This window comes from Nerophis ophidion, linkage group LG28 (genome assembly GCF_033978795.1).
Source record: "Nerophis ophidion isolate RoL-2023_Sa linkage group LG28, RoL_Noph_v1.0, whole genome shotgun sequence".
Classification (NCBI taxonomy): domain Eukaryota; kingdom Metazoa; phylum Chordata; class Actinopteri; order Syngnathiformes; family Syngnathidae; genus Nerophis; species Nerophis ophidion.
Genome location: NC_084638.1, coordinates 27003613 through 27024005, shown reverse-complemented (window position 1 = coordinate 27024005; position 20393 = coordinate 27003613). Strand labels below are relative to the sequence as shown.

General features: G+C 43.8%; 1 protein-coding gene across 1 annotated transcript; it reads right to left on the bottom strand.

Annotated features, from left to right (window-relative positions):
- Positions 1–9515: 9515 nt before the first annotated feature.
- On the bottom strand, positions 9516–20377 carry LOC133545070 (gastrula zinc finger protein XlCGF57.1-like). The gene is made up of 3 exons (XM_061890381.1): positions 19893–20377; positions 17027–17137; positions 9516–12877 (listed from the first exon to the last, which is right to left on the bottom strand). The coding sequence occupies exons 1-3, from the start codon at positions 20077–20079 to the stop codon at positions 11439–11441; spliced, it is 1737 nt and encodes a 578-aa protein (XP_061746365.1). The 5' UTR covers positions 20080–20377; the 3' UTR covers positions 9516–11438.
- Positions 20378–20393: the final 16 nt, after the last annotated feature.

Sequence of the window (20393 nt, the reverse complement as noted above, 5' to 3'; positions counted from 1 at the left end):
CACTTGACCAGTGAAATATGGGTGTAGTCCACTTGACCATGAAATATGGGTGTAGTCCACTTGACCATGAAATATGGTTGCAGTCCACTTGACCATGAAATATGGGTGCAGTCCACTTGAACATGAAATATGGGTGTAGTCCACTTGACCGTGAAATATGGGTGTAGTCCACTTGACCGTGAAATATGGGTGTAGTCCACTTGACCATGAAATATGGGTGTAGTCCACTTGACATGAAATATGGTGTAGTCCACTTGACCATGAAATATGGGTGTAGTCCACTTGACCATGAAATATGGGTGTAGTCCACTTGACCATGAAAATATGGGTGTAGTCCACTTGACCATGAAATATGGGGTGTAGTCCACTTGAACATGAAATATGGGTGTAGTCCACTTGACCATGAAATATGGGTGTAGTCCACTTGACCAATGAAATATGGGTGTAGTCCACTTGACCATGAAATATGGGTGTAGTCCACTTGACCATGAAAATATGGGTGTAGTCCACTTGACCATGAAATATGGGTGTAGTCCACTTGACCATGAAAATATGGGTGTAGTCCACTTGACCACGAAATATGGGTGTAGTCCACTTGACCATGAAATATGGGTGTAGTCCACTTGAACACGAAATATGGGTGTAGTCCACTTGACCATGAAATATGGGTGTAGTCCACTTGACCATGAAATATGGGTGTAGTCCACTTGACCATGAAATATGGGTGTAGTCCACTTGACCATGAAATATGGGTGGAGTCCACTTGACCATGAAAATATGGGTGTAGTCCACTTGACCATGAACTATGGGTGTAGTCCACTTGACCATGAAATATGGGTGTAGTCCACTTGAACATGAAATATGGGTGTAGTCCACTTGACCATGAAATATGGGTGTAGTCCACCTTGACATGAAATATGGGTGTAGTCCACTTGACCATGAACTATGGGTGTAGTCCACTTGACCATGAAATATGGGTGTAGTCCACTTGACATGAAATATGGGTGTAGTCCACTTGAACATGAAACTATGGGTGTAGTCCACTTGACCATGAAATATGGGTGTAGTCCACTTGAACATGAAATATGGGTGTACTCCACTTGAACATGAAATATGGGTGTAGTCCACTTGACCATGAAATATGGGTGTAGTCCACTTGACCAAGAAAGATTGGGTGCTAGTCCACTTGAACATAATATGGGTGTAGTCCACTTGACCATGAAATATGGGTGTAGTCCACTTGACCGTGAAATATGGGTGTAGTCCACTTGACCATGAAATATGGGTGTAGTCCACTTGACCATGAAATATGGGTGTAGTCCACTTGACCGTGAAATATGGGTGTAGTCCACTTGACCATGAAATATGGGTGTAGTCCACTTGACCATGAAATATGGGTGTAGTCCACTTGACCGTGAAATATGGGTGTAGTCCACTTGACCATAAAATATGGGTGTAGTCCACTTGACCGTGAAATATGGGTGTAGTCCACTTGACCATGAAATATGGGTGTAGTCCACTTGACCATGAAATATGGGTGTAGTCCACTTGACCATGAAATATGGGTGTAGTCCACTTGACCATGAAATATGGGTGTTGTCCACTTGACCATGAAAAATGGGTGTAGTCCACTTGACCATGAAATATGGGTGTAGTCCACTTGACCATGAAATATGGGTGTAGTCCACTTGACCATGAAATATGGGTGTAGTCCACTTGACCATGAAATATGGGTGTAGTCCACTTGACCATGAAATATGGGTGTAGTCCACTTGAACATGAAATATGGGTGTAGTCCACTTGACCATGAAATATGGGTGTAGTCCACTTGACCATGAAATATGGGTGTAGTCCACTTGAACATGAAATATGGGTGTAGTCCACTTGACCATGAAATATGGGTGTAGTCCACTTGAACATGAAATATGGGTGTAGTCCACTTGACCATGAAATATGGGTGTAGTCCACTTGACCATGAAATATGGGTGTAGTCCACTTGACCATGAAATATGGGTGTAGTCCACTTGACCATGAAATATGGGTGTAGTCCACTTGACCATGAAATATGGGTGTAGTCCATCTCCTTCATTCATTCCTTCATTCATTCATTATCAACAGACAATTAAACTTCAGCAACTAAACACATATTTACACACCTCTGCTTGAGAAGGAACAGGATGAAGACAATCTTATATTTCTTGTCCCCTTCAACATAATAAGTAGTCTTACTTAATGGATAGTCCAGATTCACAAGCATACAAACTAAACAAATACATCCAAATATTTAAAAAAAAATAATATACACCTCACGGGATGATAGAAAACAAATACATAACCAGACAAAAAAGAAGTAAAATAATAAATACAAGATATAATCTAATCCAAGATATGTTGCGACCAGAGTCCTGTGAGGTACCAGCAGTAATTTGGCCAGGCTGTTCCCGTGGTGGGATTTCCATTTGGGAATCCTTGAAAGTTTCTTCCAGGAAGTCGTGTTGTAGAGGTGCTATTGAGAGCAGCCGTAAAGATCAGTGATTGATTGTAGGCCCACGGGACTATCCATGGGACACAGGTTGTTATATTTGGACCTGGGTTTTAGGATCAGATCTATCGAACAGATGGCGGAGTCCGCTTTTCTTGCCTTAGCATTTTACGTTTGTGGTTTAACGCGGCTGTACTTGTAATGTTCATGTACATTTTTACTAAATCTGTACATTTCTTTAGTCCGTTTTTTGAATTGTTGTGTTTGTTCTTTCCACTTGTCCTGCGCTTTGTGGATGTTAAGCACAGTGGTTGTTGAAGTCAAGGTGGAATATTCATCCTATATTCTTCATTGATTTACAAAATGAGGTCCGTTGTCACTGTATAGATTTCCGGGTATACCATATATTAGTATTATATCTTTGCATAATGCTTTTGCTACTGTTAGCGCATCTGCTCTTCCTGTAGGAAATATTTCTTCCCACTTTGAAAATGCATCTACAAACCCCGTTTCCATATGAGTTGGGAAATTGTGTTAGATGTAAATATAAAAAAAATACAATGATTTGCAAATCCTTTTCAAGCCATATTCAGTTGAATATGCGACAAAGACAACATATTTGATGTTCAAACTCATAAACATCTTTTTTTTTTTTTGCAAATAATAATTAACTTAGAATTTCATGGCTGCAACACGTGCCAAAGTAGTTGGGAAAGGGCATGTTCACCACTGTGTTACATCACCTTTTTTTTTTAACAACACTCAATAAACGTTTGGGAACTGAGGAAACTAATTGTTGAAGCTTCGAAAGTGGAATTCTTTCCCATTCTTGTTTTATGTAGAGTTTCAGTCCTTCAACAGTCCGGGGTCTCCGCTGTCCTATTTTAGGCTTCATAATGCGCCACACATTTTTCATGGGAGACAGGTCTGGACTGCAGGCGGGCCAGGAAAGTACCCGCACTCTTTTACTACGAAGTCACGCTGTTGTATCAGGTGCTGAATGTGGCTTGGCATTGTCTTGCTGAAATAAGCAGGGGTGTCTATGAAAAAGACGGTGCTTACATGGCAACATATGTTGTTCCAAAAGCTGTATGTACCTTTCAGCATTAATGGTGCCTTCACAGATGTGTAAGTTACCCATGCCTTGGGCACTAATGCACCTCCATACCATCACACATGCTGGCTTTTACACTTTGCGTCAATAACAGTCTGGATGGTTCGCTTCACCATGTCGAATATTTTCAAAAACAATTTGAAGTGTGGACTCGTCAGACCACAGAACACTTTTCCACTTTGCATGAGTCCATCTTAGATGATCTCGGGCCCAGATAAGCCGGCGGCGTTTCTGGATGTTGTTGATAAATGGCTTTGGCTTTGCATAGTAGAGCTTTAACTTGCACTTACAGATGTAGCGACCAACTGTATTTAGTGACAGTGGTTTTCTAAAGTGTTCCTGAGCCTATGTGGTGATGTCCTTCAGAGATTGATGTTGGTTTTTGATACAGTGCCGTCTGAGGGATGGAAGGTCACGGTCATTCAATGTTGGTTTCCAGCCATGCTGCTTACGTGGAGTGATTTCTCCAGATTCTCTGAACCTTTTGATGATATTATTGAGCGTAGATGTTGAAATCCCTAAATTTCTTGCAATTGCACTTTGAGAAAGGTTGTTCTTAAACTGTTTGACTATTTGCTCACGCAGTTGTGGACAAAGGGGTGTACCTCGCCCCATCCTTTCTTGTGAAAGACTGAGAATTTTTTTGGGAAGCTGTTTTTATAGCCAATCATGGCACCCACCTGTTCCCAATTAGCCTGCACACCTGTGGGATGTTCCAAATAAGTGTTTGATGAGCATTCCTCAACTTTATCAGTATTTATTGCCACCTTTCCCAACTTCTTTGTCACGTGTTGCTGGCATCAAATTCTAAAGTTAATGATTATTTGGACACAAAAAAATGTTTATGAGTTTGAACATCAAGTATGTTGTCTTTGTAGCATATTCAACTGAATATGGCTTGAAAAGGATTTGCAAATCATTGTATTCTGTTTATATTTACATCTAACACCATTTACCAACTCATATGGAAATGGGGTTTGTACTATGACCAGAGCACTACAGTTTTTTTTTTTCAATCTTATTTAGTTCAATAAAATCCATGCACAGATGTTGGAACGGGTGTTGTGTTTTGGGGAATTGGCCTCGTTGTGGGTGCATATTCCCTTGTGGATTGTGCCTACAACATTTTTGGAATAAGAATAAAAGCCATGGGTAGTACAGTACGTCTGTACAGTATGAGGGTCATCTTCCCTCCTGTTGAGACATGAGTACAACCCTGGCTCAATACTGCTGCCTACTTACACAGATTTTTGGTAAGATTGGTTTATTGTCTGGACATACATAGATGTCTTCTTGGTTCAACGTGGCTCCGTTTTTTTATCCATTGATATTTTTCTTTTGGAGTACTTTGTTGTTACACGTCTTTTAGTATATCATTATTCATGTTGCTAGTTTGTAGTTTGAAAAACTTGTATTTCTTATTCTGCTGCTTGTTTTTCTGTTTTGTCCGCAAACCCATTTCCTGGTGATACCGCGTCCGTTCCGTTGGTGTGTGCCGCTCATTTGCATATTGCTGTTTTAGCTGCTAACTGTGGTGCTTTTAAGAATTCTTTTCATAGCTCTCCAGGTTTTCCTGTTGACATTATCATTCTTCTTTTTTGCCAGTGTTTTGCAAATGTGTGCATGTTTCCTATCTGTGCGTATTGCAACCTTTTGATCTTTCATTCATTTACATCATTCTGCAGCTTGCACTAAGTCATTTGATGCTAATTTGACAGCTTTCAAAACTTGAGTTGCTTACCCAGTTCTATTTTTATTTCACAGAATGCTGCTTCAGCTTCTGGACTCCACTCTGCAGGTGATGACATTTTTAGACCTTTTTCATGGATTCATTTACTTAATGGAGCTACTATTTCAGCGTAATTTGATATCCAACTTTTACAGTAATTAGTTCATTCCAGAAATTACATAATTGGCTTCTTTGTTTGTGGTTTTGGTGCTTGTAATAACTGCTGTTTTTCCGCTTCCCACAATAGTACGTCCATCGTTGTTTAGAGATACTTATTAGTGATTCCTAGAGCTCAAAAAAAGTCTGCGGGCTATAGAGCGTTTTCCGTTCGGGCTCCAGTACTCTGGAATGCCCTCCCGGTAACAGTTCGAGATGCTACCTCAGTAGAAGCATTTAAGTCTCATCTTAAAACTCATCTGTATACTCTAGCCTTTAAATAGACCTCCTTTTTAGACCAGTTGATCTGCCGCTTCTTTTCTTTCTCCTATGTCCCCCCCTCCCTTGTGGAGGGGGTCCGGTCCGATGACCATGGATGAAGTACTGACTGTCCAGAGTCGAGACCCAGGATGGACCGCTCGTCGGGACCCAGGATGGACCGCTCGCCTGTATCGGTTGGGGACATCTCTACGCTGCTGATCCGCTTGAGATGGTTTCCTGTGGACGGGACTCTCACTGCTGTCTTGGAGCCACTATGGATTGAACTTTCACAGTATCATGTTAGACCCGCTCGACATCCATTGCTTTCGGTCCCCTAGAGGGGGGGGGGGTTGCCCACATCTGAGGTCCTCTCCAAGGTTTCTCATAGTCAGCATTGTCACTGGCGTCCCACTGAATGTGAATTCTCCCTGCCCACTGGGTGTGAGTTTTCCTTGCCCTTTTGTGGGTTCTTCCGAGGATGTTGTAGTCGTAATGATTTGTGCAGTCCTTTGAGACATTTGTGATTTGGGGCTATATAAATAAACATTGATTGATTGATTGATTGACTTTACTTCTGTTTTGCATAATTGGACTTTTGTTTTGCGTACTTTGTGTCCTTCACCATGTAGATGATTTAATGAATGAATGTCCCTGTTTTCTGTAGGTTTGTCTAGGAGCCGTGAAGTAGGCAGGCACCCAGCTATTTCTCAGCGTGTGTTTATTTTAGAAAGAACCGCCCCTGTCCCCACAACAACCAAATCCTTAGAGCAAAACACCATTGGGCGCTTCACCTTTTTATTTTTTTGACATTGTTTGGTAACAGTTAGCCAACATAACTCGGAGATGAGGTTAAACGGCCTCACCCCGTGACCAAAACCATGTGGCTAATTCCGCCCCAGTTGGTCGCTAAACATAGAGTCTATAAGTTCAGGCGTTCTGGAGGACGTCGTCCTTTTACCGGATAACGGGGCTCAACAAAATGTTCAGTCTTACGGTCTCCACTGGGTGACTCTGGAACAGTGAAGTGAATGATATTTATATAGCGCTTTTCTCAAGTGACTCAAAGCACTTTACATAGTGACACTCAATATCTAAGTTACATTTAAACCAGTGCGGGTGGCACTGGGAGCAGGTGGGTAAAGTGTCTTGCCCAAGGACACAACGGCAGTGACTAGGATGGCACAAGCGGGAATCGAACCTGCAACCCCCAAGTTGCTGGCACGGCCACTCTACCAACCGAGCTATGCCGCCCCAAACAGCCGTGGTTGTTTGAACATCCATCACAGGATCTCGTAGTGAAAAGTCGGAAGCACAAGTCTCAGCAGTATATTCCATTGCTCTTTTGGGTGGTGACAGCAGGAGATAAGAGTGCGCTGAACTCTGACTCGTTCGGAGTATCCACCGACATCTGGTTCGGGCTCAATGCTGTCCCCTGAAGAAGTTGATCATCATGTCTTTTCCATACCAGTCCAGCAGCAGTACTGACGGTGTAAGAGACAGGACCTGATCGCTTGACTATGTTTGCAGGGACCCATCGGGGGCCAGTACTGTAGTAATGGGCATTTTAGCATTAATAAACGTGCTATATTCGACGTATACTTACATTTTAGCCAGGAACGCACACAATGCTGTTTACACAATCACCCAAGAGCCCGTTTTACGCAGAAACGCTACAAACAGGAAATGACGTCTCAGACTTGATCGCCAAATTAAGAGCAGAGGAAATCTAACATCTCAAAACTGCGTCGGAATAAGATGGAACTAAAACACTTTCTGACAGGTATGCTAAAAGCATAAGCAGCTATGTTTTATTAATATACCTGTGGAGCCGACAGTCTGACAGACAGGCATCGTGCCCTGCCCAAAATGGCGACGAGCGAGCGGAGAGGAGGAGCGGAAGAGCGACCTGGACTGAGGTTTTGTTGTAAAATAAACAAAGTCAAACTGCTCAAGCCATGTCCTTCCTTGGTGGTCCTGGGAACCCGCAAGACGACAGCTTGAGACCGTCACAATACCGTAGCTGCGTCTGTTAAATATGAGTCATTGAATGACTCCCGCCCCCTGGTGGTAGAGGGCGCTAGTGATCCTTCTTGCGACTACTCTGCTGCAGAAGAAGTGAAATGAGTGACGGGATTGTGCTGGGACGGACATGACGCGGCGGGAGCACGACGGACCTTTGCTGGCTATGTAAACAACCGGGCTGAAATAAAGCATGTTCCAGTCCTAAATAGCCAGTGTATTATTTATACAATAATACTTCATGTTGGCAGCGGTGGGATAAAGAGATCACCCACGGAGCAGAACGGGAGGGGGAGTTGTCCAAGGCTAATTATGTCGCCGCCCGCACCCGAGCTAACTGATAGTGGCAGCCTGATAGCAGTTTTCTAAACTGGACTTTCAATCATGGCGGGAGGTAATAAAGGAAGATCTCCATCGAGACAGAGAGACTTTTAAAACTGAAGAAAGATAAGGAAGACTTCTGTAAACAAGTTATCGATGCTTTTGATCAGAAGGAGCTGGCATGGATTTCATTTATAAGTAAAGGTAAGACCATCCATCCATCCATCCATCATCTTCCGCTTATCCGAGGTCGGGTCGCGGGGGCAACAGCCTAAGCAGGGAAACCCAGACTTCCCTCTCCCCAGCCACTTCGTCTAGCTCTTCCCGGGGGATCCCGAGGCGTTCCCAGGCCAGCCGGGAGACATAGTCTTCCCAACGTGTCCTGGGTCTTCCCCGTGGCCTCCTACCGGTTGGACGTGCCCTAAACACCTCCCTAGGGAGGCGCTCGGGTGGCATCCTGACCAGATGCCCGAACCACTTCATCTGGCTCCTCTCCATGTGAAGGAGCAGCGGCTTTACTTTGAGTTCCTCCCGGATGGCAGAGCTTCTCACCCTATCTCTAAGGGAGAGCCCCGCCACCCGGCGGAGGAAACTCATTTAGGCCGCTTGTACCCGTGATCTTATCCTTTCGGTCATGACCCAAAGCTCATGACCATAGGTGAGGATGGGAACGTAGATCGACCGGTAAATTGAGAGCTTTGCCTTCCGGCTCAGCTCCTTCTTCACCACAACGGATCGGTACAACGTCCGCATTACTGAAGACGCCGCACCGATCCGCCTGTCGATCTCACGATCCACTCTTCCCCCACTCGTGAACAAGACTCCTAGGTACTTGAACTCCTCCACTTGGGACAGGGTCTCCTCCCCAACCCGGAGATGGCATTCCACCCTTTTCCGGGCGAGAAACATGGACTCGGACTTGGAGGTGCTGATTCTCATTCCGGTCGCTTCACACTCGGCTGCGAACCGATCCAGCGAGAGCTGAAGATCCCGGTCAGATGAAGCCATCAGGACCACATCATCTGCAAAAAGCAGAGACCTAATCCTGCGGCCACCAAACCGGAACCCCTCAACGCCTTGACTGGTAAGACCATTTTTCATTTATTTTTATTTAGACTTTATTTAACCAGGTAAAATCCCACTGAGATCAAAGATCTCTTTTCCAAGGGAGACCTGGCCAAGAGGAGCAGCAGCAAGGTTACATTAAAAACAGTAAACAACACATAAAACATCACATTTACAACATTAAAACTTGCTCATATGTATGACACATGTGCATACAGACAAGGTAGACTGCAATCCTTTCACGGAAGCTTTGAACTCATTTAATGTAACAAGGGTTTGAAGTTGAATATTCCATTGTAGGTTATTCCAGGCCTTCGGTATATATATATATATATATATATATATACAATAAATTATTGTACATACTTCGCCTTGGTGTCTGTTGCCTTCATCTCCCTTAGTCAAACCATAACATATACCCTCCGATTTCAATTTAAAAAATGCTAAAATGAACCTCAATGGTAAATGATAAATCAATCAATCAATCAATCAATGTTTATTTATATAGCCCTAAATCACAAGTGTCTCCAAGGGCTGCACAAGCCACAACAACATCCGTGGTACAGAGCCCACATAAGGGCAAGGAAACAGATAGATAGATAGACAGACAGACAGACAGACAGACAGATAGATAGATAGATAGATAGATAGATAGATAGATAGATAGATAGATAGATAGATAGATAGATAGATAGATAGATAGATAGATAGATAGATAGTACTTTATTTATTCTGTCAGGAGAATTCCTTCAGGAAAATTAACATTTTCAGCACAATCCCATTCAAGATAAGACAAAAATTACAGGGAGACAGAACAGAATCGCTGACGGGTCTGACGGCTTCCGGCGCCCCTTACAAAAAAGGTGAGATACAGGTAAACAAGGGAGGGGGAGAAAAAAAATAAAAGATCAAAATAAAATAATGATGGGACGTCGATGTGAATGACTATGACGAAACCTTGGAGAGGACCACATATGTGGGCAAAGCCCCCCCCTCCCCTCTAGGGCAGGCCGAAAGCAATGGACGTCGAGTGGGTCTAACATGATATTGTAATATGTCCGCTGGACCTGTGCCCCCCCCCACATACAACATGAAATATACATTCCTATTAAACATGCTGTGTTTTTAAAGTACATTTAGCACAATCACTGTTTAAAGACCTACTGAAAGTCACTACTACCGACCACGCAGTCTGATAGCTTATATTAGACAGAACTTTATTTATTTCTTCAGGAGACTTCTGAAATCTTAACATTGCAACACATGCCAATACGGCCTTTTTGGTTGACTAAATTGCAGTTTGAAATTTCCTGCAAAGTGTGGTGCTGAAAACGTCTCGGTACGATGAGGCGTGCGCGTGACGTCTCAGGTTGGAGGGGACATCTTAGCCCCCGGCAACCACTTACCGCTAAAAGTCCTCTCTTTTCATCGCATAATTACACAGTATTTTGAACATCTGTGTTGCTGAATCTTTTGTTCAATTAATAATGGAGACGTCAAAGAAGAATGCTGTTGGTGGAAAGTTGTGGATTGCAGCTGCCTTTAGCACCGAAACACAGCCGGTGTTTCTTTGTTTGTTGTGAAGCTTTAACACAGAGCGGTCAAGCAAACATGTTTCTCTACGTCAACCAGCAACTTTTTGGATGGGAAATTGTTATATTAAGGTGGCTCTTGCCGGAGACTTCAGTGGATGATGCGACCTCCTCCTGTAGCTGTCAAAAAGGCAGCTGTGATCTTGGCTTCCATTGGCTTCTCTCAGAGACACTGGCGTTCACTGCAGCCCTCCGACTTTCAGGTATGACTTTATAATCTCACTAAAACACTATTAACACAATAAGCAGATAAGGGATTTTCCAGAATGATCCAAGTAAATGTGTCTAATAACAACTGATTCGCTCACACTGCCGTCACCTGGAGTCGTCGCCTTTTCTTTTTTAATTTTTTTTTTTCCTCATCCACGAATCTTTCATCCTCGCTCAAATTAATGGGGAACTTGTCGCTTTCTCGGTCCGAATTGCACTTGCTGCTGGAGGCTATGATTGTAAACAATGTTTAGGTGTGAGGAGCCCTACAACCCGTGATGTCACGCGCACATCGTCTGCTACTTCCGGTACAGGCAAGGCTTTTTTATTAGCGACCAAAAGTTGCGATCTTTATCGTGGATGTTCTCTACTAAATCCTTTCAGCAAAAATATGGCAATATGGCGAAATGATGAAGTATGACACGTAGAATGGAGCTGTTATCCCCGTTTAAATAAGAACATCTCATTCAAGTAGGCCTTTAAGTGTTTTCAAATCCCTGCAGTGTCCATGACTGTTACACACTTGTGTTTACTGACCTGATTCTTGAACCTGAACTTTTTGTCACACACAGTGCAACTAAACGGTTTCTCTCCAGTGTGTGTTCTCATGTGTGACATCATTTGATACTTAGTGTTGAATCGTTTAGCACAAGCTGAGCAAGCAATAGGTTTCTCATGTTTCTCTCCAGTATGTCTTCTCATGTGTGTGGTCATGTCAAGCTTTCTGGAGAAACCCTTCTTACAAACAGAGCAGGTAAAAGGTTTCTCTCCAGTGTGTGTTCTCATGTGAGTGGTCATGTTTTGCTTTGTGGAGAAACTCTTCTCACAAACAGAGCAGGTAAAAGGTTTCTCACCAGTGTGTGTTGTCATGTGTAATATCATTTCATACTTGGTGTTGAATTGTTTGGCGCAAGCTGAGCAAGCAAAAGGCTTCTCTCCAGTGTGTGTTCTCATGTGTGATATAATTCCATACTTAGTGTTAAATCGTTTAGCACAAGATGAGCAAGCAAAAGGCTTCTCTCCAGTGTGTGTTCTCATGTGTCTGCTCATGTTAAGCTTTCTGGAGAAACTCTTCTCACAAACAGAGCAAGTAAAAGGTTTCTCCCCAGTATGTATTCTCATGTGTGTGGTCATCCGAGACTTTGTGGAGAAACTTTTCTTACAAACAGAGCATGTAAAAGGTTTCTCTCCAGTATGTGTTCTCATGTGTGTGGTCATGTCAAGCTTTCTGGAGAAACTCTTCTTACAAACAGAGCAAGTAAAAGGTTTTTCTCCAGTATGCGTTCTCATGTGTGTGGTCATGTAATGTTTTGTGGAGAAACTCATCTTACAAACAGAGCAAGCAAAAGGTTTCTCTCCAGTGTGTGTTCTCATGTGTCTGGTCATGTGAGAATTTATGGAGAATCTTTTGGGACACACTAAGCATGGGAAAGGTTTCTCCCCAGTATGTATTCTCATGTGTGTGGTCATGTAATGTTTTGTGGAGAAACTCTTCTCACAAAAAGAACAAGTAAAAGGTTTCTCTCCAGTATGTATTCTCATGTGTCTTGTAAAAAGACTCTTCCGTCGGAATGACTTCCCACATTCAGAGCAGTCAAAGTGTTTGTTGTTAGTGTGATGTCTCGTATCCTCTTTAGAGTCCTTTTTACTCTCCAAAGGTTTTTGGATGTGGTCACTGTGGTCAGAGGAGTCTGACATCATGTGGTCCATGTCTGACAGTGGTGCAAAGATGCTGTCTGGTTCCGACTTGATATCTTCACAATGCTCTCCATCAGCTTCTGTCATGTGTTGACTTACAACCTCCGCCCCTCTGTCCTCCTCACTTTGAAGCGGCTCCTCTTTAATGTGGAAGGGGGTCTGTAGCTCCTTCTGTCCCACACTGGTGTGCCACTCCTCTTGGTGACTCCCCGCTGACACCCGCTGGACGTCTGCAGAACAAATGAGGTCTTACCGTATTTTACTTTGCAGCTGTTGTGCCAACAACTATGTGAGGTCGGCCCAATCAAATATATGCATCAAACTACAATATCTCAATCATTTATAGCTCTTATGTACCCCGCCTTCCGCCCGTTTGTAGCTGAGATAGGCGCCAGCGCCCCCCGCGACCCCAAAAGGGAATGAGCGGTAGAAAATGGATGGATGGATGGATGAAAAATCTTACTGGGAGTATTTCATGGTTGTGGACTTTTATCAACCGACAACAGGACAACAATCAAACACGGAGATGGTTGAATAATAGTTAGTCAGTTAGTTAGTTAAATGGCAGATGTCGGGTCCTAGTCCTTGTTTGTCTACATGGATGCGTCCTCGCAAGACGCAAAGTTGAATGATAAAATCCAACCTTGCCCGCATGATTTATCAACGAGAGTCTTGATACTATTTTACTTGACTCAGCCACACACAAATAAATTGTAGCCAGGTTCAAACACTGAACTATCTATTAAAAAAGACAAAAAGCAAGGAATCAGGCAGAGACAGAGTTCAATTTTGCTCATGAGGAGAAAGGTTTGGGGCTGCGCACTCAGTTACAGTCTCTCACCACGCTCTGAGTGGCAGTCCCACGCGTTCCTCTATTTATGCGGGAGTTCTCTAGCTAACATCACTGAGGCTGCTTCTAGGGGGAGGGGACACATATTAAGGGCAGCTTGCAGCAATGACATGAAAGGTGCATACTGCCATCTACTGTAGCGGAGTATGTCACATGGGCTATATTCATGTACTTACACACTGTATGACATTAAAAGCAATGCTTTTTCCTTACTTACTTTTTGTGAAATTTTAACTATCACAACAAAATACCAGTAATTTTGGGCAGAACTTTGTATTTACTGTACTCTTTCTGAGCTGCCTTAACTTAGAGAAATGTCATTTTAGAAGTTTCGCAAAAAGTTTCCAACTTTGCAAATGCACAGATTAGTAAAGAAGGAGCAGCTAAGCATGCTAAAGCTACACATGGAGGAGACAGGAAGTGATGATCACCGCTGATTTAGCTCAAGTTGTAAAGTAGTAAAACAAGATAAGACTAAATTCTAACCCAAGGCTGGTGGGCCAAATGTGGCCAGCCGAGTCATTTTGTGTGGCCTGCGATGGCTGAGGGTGTGTTTAGTCTTTTACCCAACTCTTATTTTGAAAGTTATTCTTCCCGTTTGAATAGGCCGCTACTGCCTATTGGCACTGACAGGCTGTGGGGCCGCCATCTTGAACAGGTCAACATCTCCACCTGCTGACTGACAGGTGCAATGAAGTGTTTGTGCATGCTACTGCCTATTGGCACTGACAGGCTGTGGGGCCGCCATCTTGAACAGGTCAACATCTCCACTTGCTGACTGACAGGTGCAATGAAGTGTTTGTGCATGCTACTGCCTATTGGCACTGACGAGCAGTGGGGCCGCCATCTTGAACAGGTCAACATCTCCACTTGCTGACTGACAGGTGCAATGAAGTGTTTGTGCATGCTACTGCCTATTGGCACTGACGAGCAGTGGGGCCGCCATCTTGAACAGGTCAACATCTCCACTTGCTGACTGACAGGTGCAATGAAGTGTTTGTGCATGCTACTGCCTATTGGCACTGACGAGCAGTGGGGCCGCCATCTTGAACAGGTCAACATCTCCACTTGCTGACTGACAGGTGCAATGAAGTGTTTATGCATGCTACTGCCTATTGGCACTGACGAGCAGTGGGGCCGCCATCTTGAACAGGTCAACATCTCCACCTGCTGACTGACAGGTGCAATGAAGTGTTTGTGCATGCTACTGCCTATTGGCACTGACAGGCTGTGGGGCCGCCATCTTGAACAGGTCAACATCTCCACCTGCTGACTGACAGGTGCAATGAAGTGTTTGTGCATGCTACTGCCTATTGGCACTGACAGGCTGTGGGGCCGCCATCTTGAACAGGTCAACATCTCCACCTGCTGACTGACAGGTGCAATGAAGTGTTTATGCATGCTACTGCCTATTGGCACTGACAGGCTGTGGGGCCGCCATCTTGAACAGGTCAACATCTCCACCTGCTGACTGACAGGTGCAATGAAGTGTTTATGCATGCTACTGCCTATTGGCACTGACAGGCTGTGGGGCCGCCATCTTGAACAGGTCAACATCTCCACCTGCTGACTGACAGGTGCAATGAAGTGTTTGTGCATGCTACTGCCTATTGGCACTGACGAGCAGTGGGGCCGCCATCTTGAACAGGTCAACATCTCCACCTGCTGACTGACAGGTGCAATAAAGTGTTTATGCATGCTACTGCCTATTGGCACTGACAGGCTGTGGGGCCGCCATCTTGAACAGGTCAACATCTCCACCTGCTGACTGACAGGTGCAATGAAGTGTTTATGCATGCTACTGCCTATTGGCACTGACAGGCTGTGGGGCCGCCATCTTGAACAGGTCAACATCTCCACCTGCTGACTGACAGGTGCAATGAAGTGTTTATGCATGCTACTGCCTATTGGCACTGACAGGCAGTGAGGCCGCCATCTTGAACAGGTCAACATCTCCACCTGCTGACTGACAGGTGCAATGAAGTGTTCATGCATGCTACTGCCTATTGGCACTGACAGGCTGTGGGGCCGCCATCTTGAACAGGTCAACATCTCCACTTGCTGACTGACAGGTGCAATGAAGTGTTTATGCATGCTACTGCCTATTGGCACTGACAGGCTGTGGGGCCGCCATCTTGAACAGGTCAACATCTCCACCTGCTGACTGACAGGTGCAATGAAGTGTTTGTGCATGCTACTGCCTATTGGCACTGACAGGCTGTGGGGCCGCCATCTTGAACAGGTCAACATCTCCACTTGCTGACAGGCACAAGCTGTGACCCAGAGTTAGCGGAGCAGATATAGTTGGGATCTACGGGTATGCTTTGGGGCGGTCGGATTGGTGGTGGGTCTAGAGCACGCCGGATTGCAGGTCGTTTCCTCCCCAGAGTGGGGCAGCTGCGTACCGCTCGCCTCTCATTCCCCGGCGCTGTCTGCGGCTGTATGGGGCTGCGGCACTGAGCTTGGTCAGCGGTGCGTTGGGGTGTTGGGTTGGCCGGGGTGGACGTCCGGTGGCTGGATTGGCCTGGCTGTGAATGAGTTGGGGTTGGTGGGTTGGCGGCCTCGGTGGAGCTCTACTCCTCCTACTTATAGCACACACCCTCACACATATATAAGATTTTGGGGAATTTGTCCGGCGGGGAGGCATGGCGGGGGGATGAGGATTCCTCCTATCGGGCTCCAGTCCTCCTGTCTTGTCCCCTGCTCGTCCATCCTTCAACCTTAGCTGCATATTAGACACTTAAGATTTGGGGGGGATCGGCTTGGTTGGGACCCACCATGACCTTGATGTCCCCCAATTTTAATGACATTATTAGTTCCCACAAGCATACACATCTCACTCACACATCAGTAGGGACTGGAGGTCGGCTGTAACGGCTGGCCTACTCATTTTAACTGCACAGTAGACACCCTGGGGGCCTTGTACACATGCATGGGGGGTTGGGGTTCGGGAGTACGGCGCACCTCTCATTGCCTCCTAAGCCGGAGCGGTCTGGTGGCCTGCCATTCCCGGGCAGAGACCTCGCTGAGGGTGTTTGGTCAAACATTTTTGGATTCCTGTTCTATTACAGTGCCAAGTGATGCTCACATGCGTCACAGAGAAAGTGACTTTTTATGCTAACTTGTTACGCCGAAGCAATGTTAGCATTTGATAGTGTGAAGTTTGTTCCCATTTTAGAAAAGAGACAAAAACGTGTTTGGTAGAACATTTTTGCATTCATGTTCTGTTACAGTCCCAAGTGATGCTAACGTGCGGCACAGAGACTTTGTACGCTAACATGTGGCGCAGAAGCTATGTTAGCATCGCAATCCGAGTGGGGAGTTCACTCCCATTTTGCACTTCTTTGGCGAAGCGTCTTTGCCAGCTTGGCAAAAGTCTGGCCAAGGGATCAGGACGGGAAGCTCATATCCCAACCCAAAAATAATCACCACCAGAAGGCAGATGGTACAAAGACCCGAGGCGGACATTTTGTTTGCTGGTGCTCCAAATGCAATGGTGGGAGTGTCTTGTGTGACTGTCTTCACTTACCTCCAAGCTGTACTCCTCCAGCGGGTCCGCAATCTGCCAGCAAAAGAGGATGCACAAGTCCATCAGCAGCATGCTGCCAACGATGATCAGCAGCTTCTGGTCCTTGATGATCTGCAGGAAGTGGAGGAGACACTTTTATCCATTATATATCTATTTATTATTATTATATTTTTATTTTTTGGGCATTGGTGTGTTTGTGCGGGTTTTGGTTGGGGGGTGGGGTCTTTTGGTGGGGGAGATGTTAATGTCTCTTGTTTGCATGTTGGCGTTTGGGCTGACTGGCGCTGGCTGGTCTCCGTCCGTCCAGGTGGCGGGGGCTCAGAGAGCCCCCCGAAAGGGGCGTCTCGCCTTTCTTCCCGTGTGGGGTGTGGTATCTCGCTGGCTTGAGGGCTGGCTGTCCCATGCTTCTCCCGTGCCTTGTCTACGGCCTGCTGCTGGCTCTTCCGGGCGGCATGGTGGGCCTGGCTCTGGGGTTCCTGTCGCCGGCCGGCCTGGCTGTGTGGGGCCGGTGGTCCCTGGTTCCCTGGGCACCACACCTGCTGTTTAGGTTGGGCTTTCTGGGTGGCTGAGGCTGTACTCTGGCTCCCACACACACTGGGAGTCAAATATATTGTACATGCAAACACACATATACTCACACACACACACCGTTATTCATGCAAACATACATACATACATACACAAATACAGTACATACCTACATACTCACAGTTCTTACATCCACATATACATTCACTGTACAAACATACACATACTGTACATATACATTCACTGTACACATATACACATACTGCTCTTATACAAGTACAAATACATACATACATACATACACGCATGCACATAATCACGTTTCATCAAACATAAATTAAAGTTGTTGCCCTAGGGTAAACTGGGTAACACCTCGCACACTGACAAATCTTAACCTATTGTTACTACCGTATTTTTCGGAGTATAAGTCGCTCTGGAGTATAAGTCGCACATGCCGAAAACGCATAATAAAAACGGAAAAAAACATATATAAGTCGCATTTTGGGGGGAATTTTTTTTTGATAAAACGCAACACCAAGAACAGACATTTAAAAGGCAATTTACAATAAATAAAGAATAGTGAAGAACAGGCTGAATAAGTGTAGGTTGTACGACACATAAATAAGCAACTGCTATGTTAACCTAACATATTCTGGTAAGAGTCATTCAAATAACTATAACATATAGAACATGCTATAACTTTACCGTACAATCTCTCACTCCTAATCCATAAATCCCATGAAATCTTATATGTCTAGTCTCTTATGTGAATGAGATAAATAATATTATTTGATATTTTACGGTAATGTGGTAATAATTTTACACATAAGTCGCTCCTGACTATAAGTCGCTCCTGAGTATAAGTCGCACCCCCGGCCAAACTATGAAAAAAACTGCGACTTATAGTCCGAAAAATACGGTATATTATATTGATCTATTAATTCTTATTTGAGGGGCTTAGTGAGCAGAATAGAGGTATTAGATAGACAGATAGATAGATAGATAGATAGATAGATAGATAGATAGATAGATAGATAGATAGATAGATAGATAGATAGATAGATAGATAGATAGATAGTACTTTATTGATTCCTTCAGGAGAATGAACTGATTTGACTCCATTGTTAGAATTTTGTCTGTTTACGACAGGGGTGTCCAAACTTTTTCCACTGTGGGCCGCAGACTGAAAAATCAAAGCATGGGAGGCCATTTTGATATTTTTCCTTTTTAAAAGCAATACAATAGTTGTGGGTTTTTTTTAACCTTTATGGCTTTCCTCAAGTTTGGTTCCCGGTCTCCGGAAGGGTCTCAGTCATGAAAATGTTAGAAATAAGTCATAAATTATCCTTTTTTTCATTTAACGCTTGAATCTCGAGATCAACTTCAGGTCTGTCTGTCGTTAAAACATTTTCTTAAATGGAGTTTTTTATGTTTATGGCCTTTAAGTCAACACCCTTATTTATATGGCAAACACACAAGCTATGCAACATTTTCCCCCAAAACATTTCAAAGAGGAATATTTGACGTGAAGTAATTGGAACCCTAAATAGGTCAATAATTCATAACAATAAAAAAAAAGAATACGTGTTGAAAATAAGCCAAAGTATATTTATATTTTTTTTTACTTTTAACAATCTCTTGATTAGTAGATTTGATCTTTTTTTTCACACTTTTTTGTTTGTTTGATGCCCTTTTTGTGAAAGAAAACTTTGTTTCGCACAAAATATGCAATATTATCCCCCCAAAATATTTGAAAGTGAAATAGTTCCAGTGAAGTAATTGTAGCCTTCAGCAGGTCAATAACAGTCCGCATGGCAGCTTTGTGTTATTAGTGTCAACATTGCAACTTTTTCTTGTTACATGTCACTGTTTACTCTTTTATTACACTTTTTTATGTTTTACATTTTTAGTATAGTATTTATTAGCTCGGGGTCACAAATGGCCCTCGGGCCGCACTTTGGACACGCCTGGTTTACGACTTAGAATGCATAAAAAAGAAAACATGTTATTGTCTTGCATTAGGATTGTGAATGATGGGCAAAGTAAAAAAAAAAAAATCAGATCCTCTTTGATAATTTTTCTACATCTTGTGAACGGGTTGATTGATTGATTGATTGATTGATTGATACTTTTATTAGTAGATTGCACAGTACAGTACATATTCCGTACAATTGAGCACTAAATGGTAACACCCCAATAAGTTTTTCAACTTGTTTAAGTCGGGGTCCACCTTCACCAATTCATGGTAATACTTGGACTGATATATTCCAAATGTCATTTTCTTGTTATTAGTCAAATATAAAGTGATTAAAGGTGTGTGAGTAAGAAGTCAACAAACCTGTTCCGAGTAACACAACTTGATGCTTCTTGAAAACAGCGTCCAGTAGTTGATTGTTCTCCTCTTTTGTTCTAGAAAGTTCCGCCTCGTATTCTGCTATCGTTCTTTCGAACACGACAAATATTTCTTCAACGGCAGCAGTTAGTCGCTGGTCCACCAACGCTCTCAACATGTGTAATGTAGACATTTTCACACAATTGCAAGACTTTACTCTCACACTTGATCTCTACTTAGCGATGTGTTGATAACTTCTGTGTCTTCTGTTAGCAGCTAACACGCTAAGCTAACTAGCAAAGCTAAGCTAACTAACAATAAACGAACACGAGATCCAGCAAAGTGCTTCTAGCGCATCGAGACGATTATGTCCTTAAATTTAGAATCAAATGTGTATTTTATACGACGTAAATATGTCAAACTGGAGAGCAAATCATAAGACAGACTTATTAGCGTCCTGCTTGCGGCTTTCTGCGCCGATGTGCTTTTACGACAGTTGGCACGCTT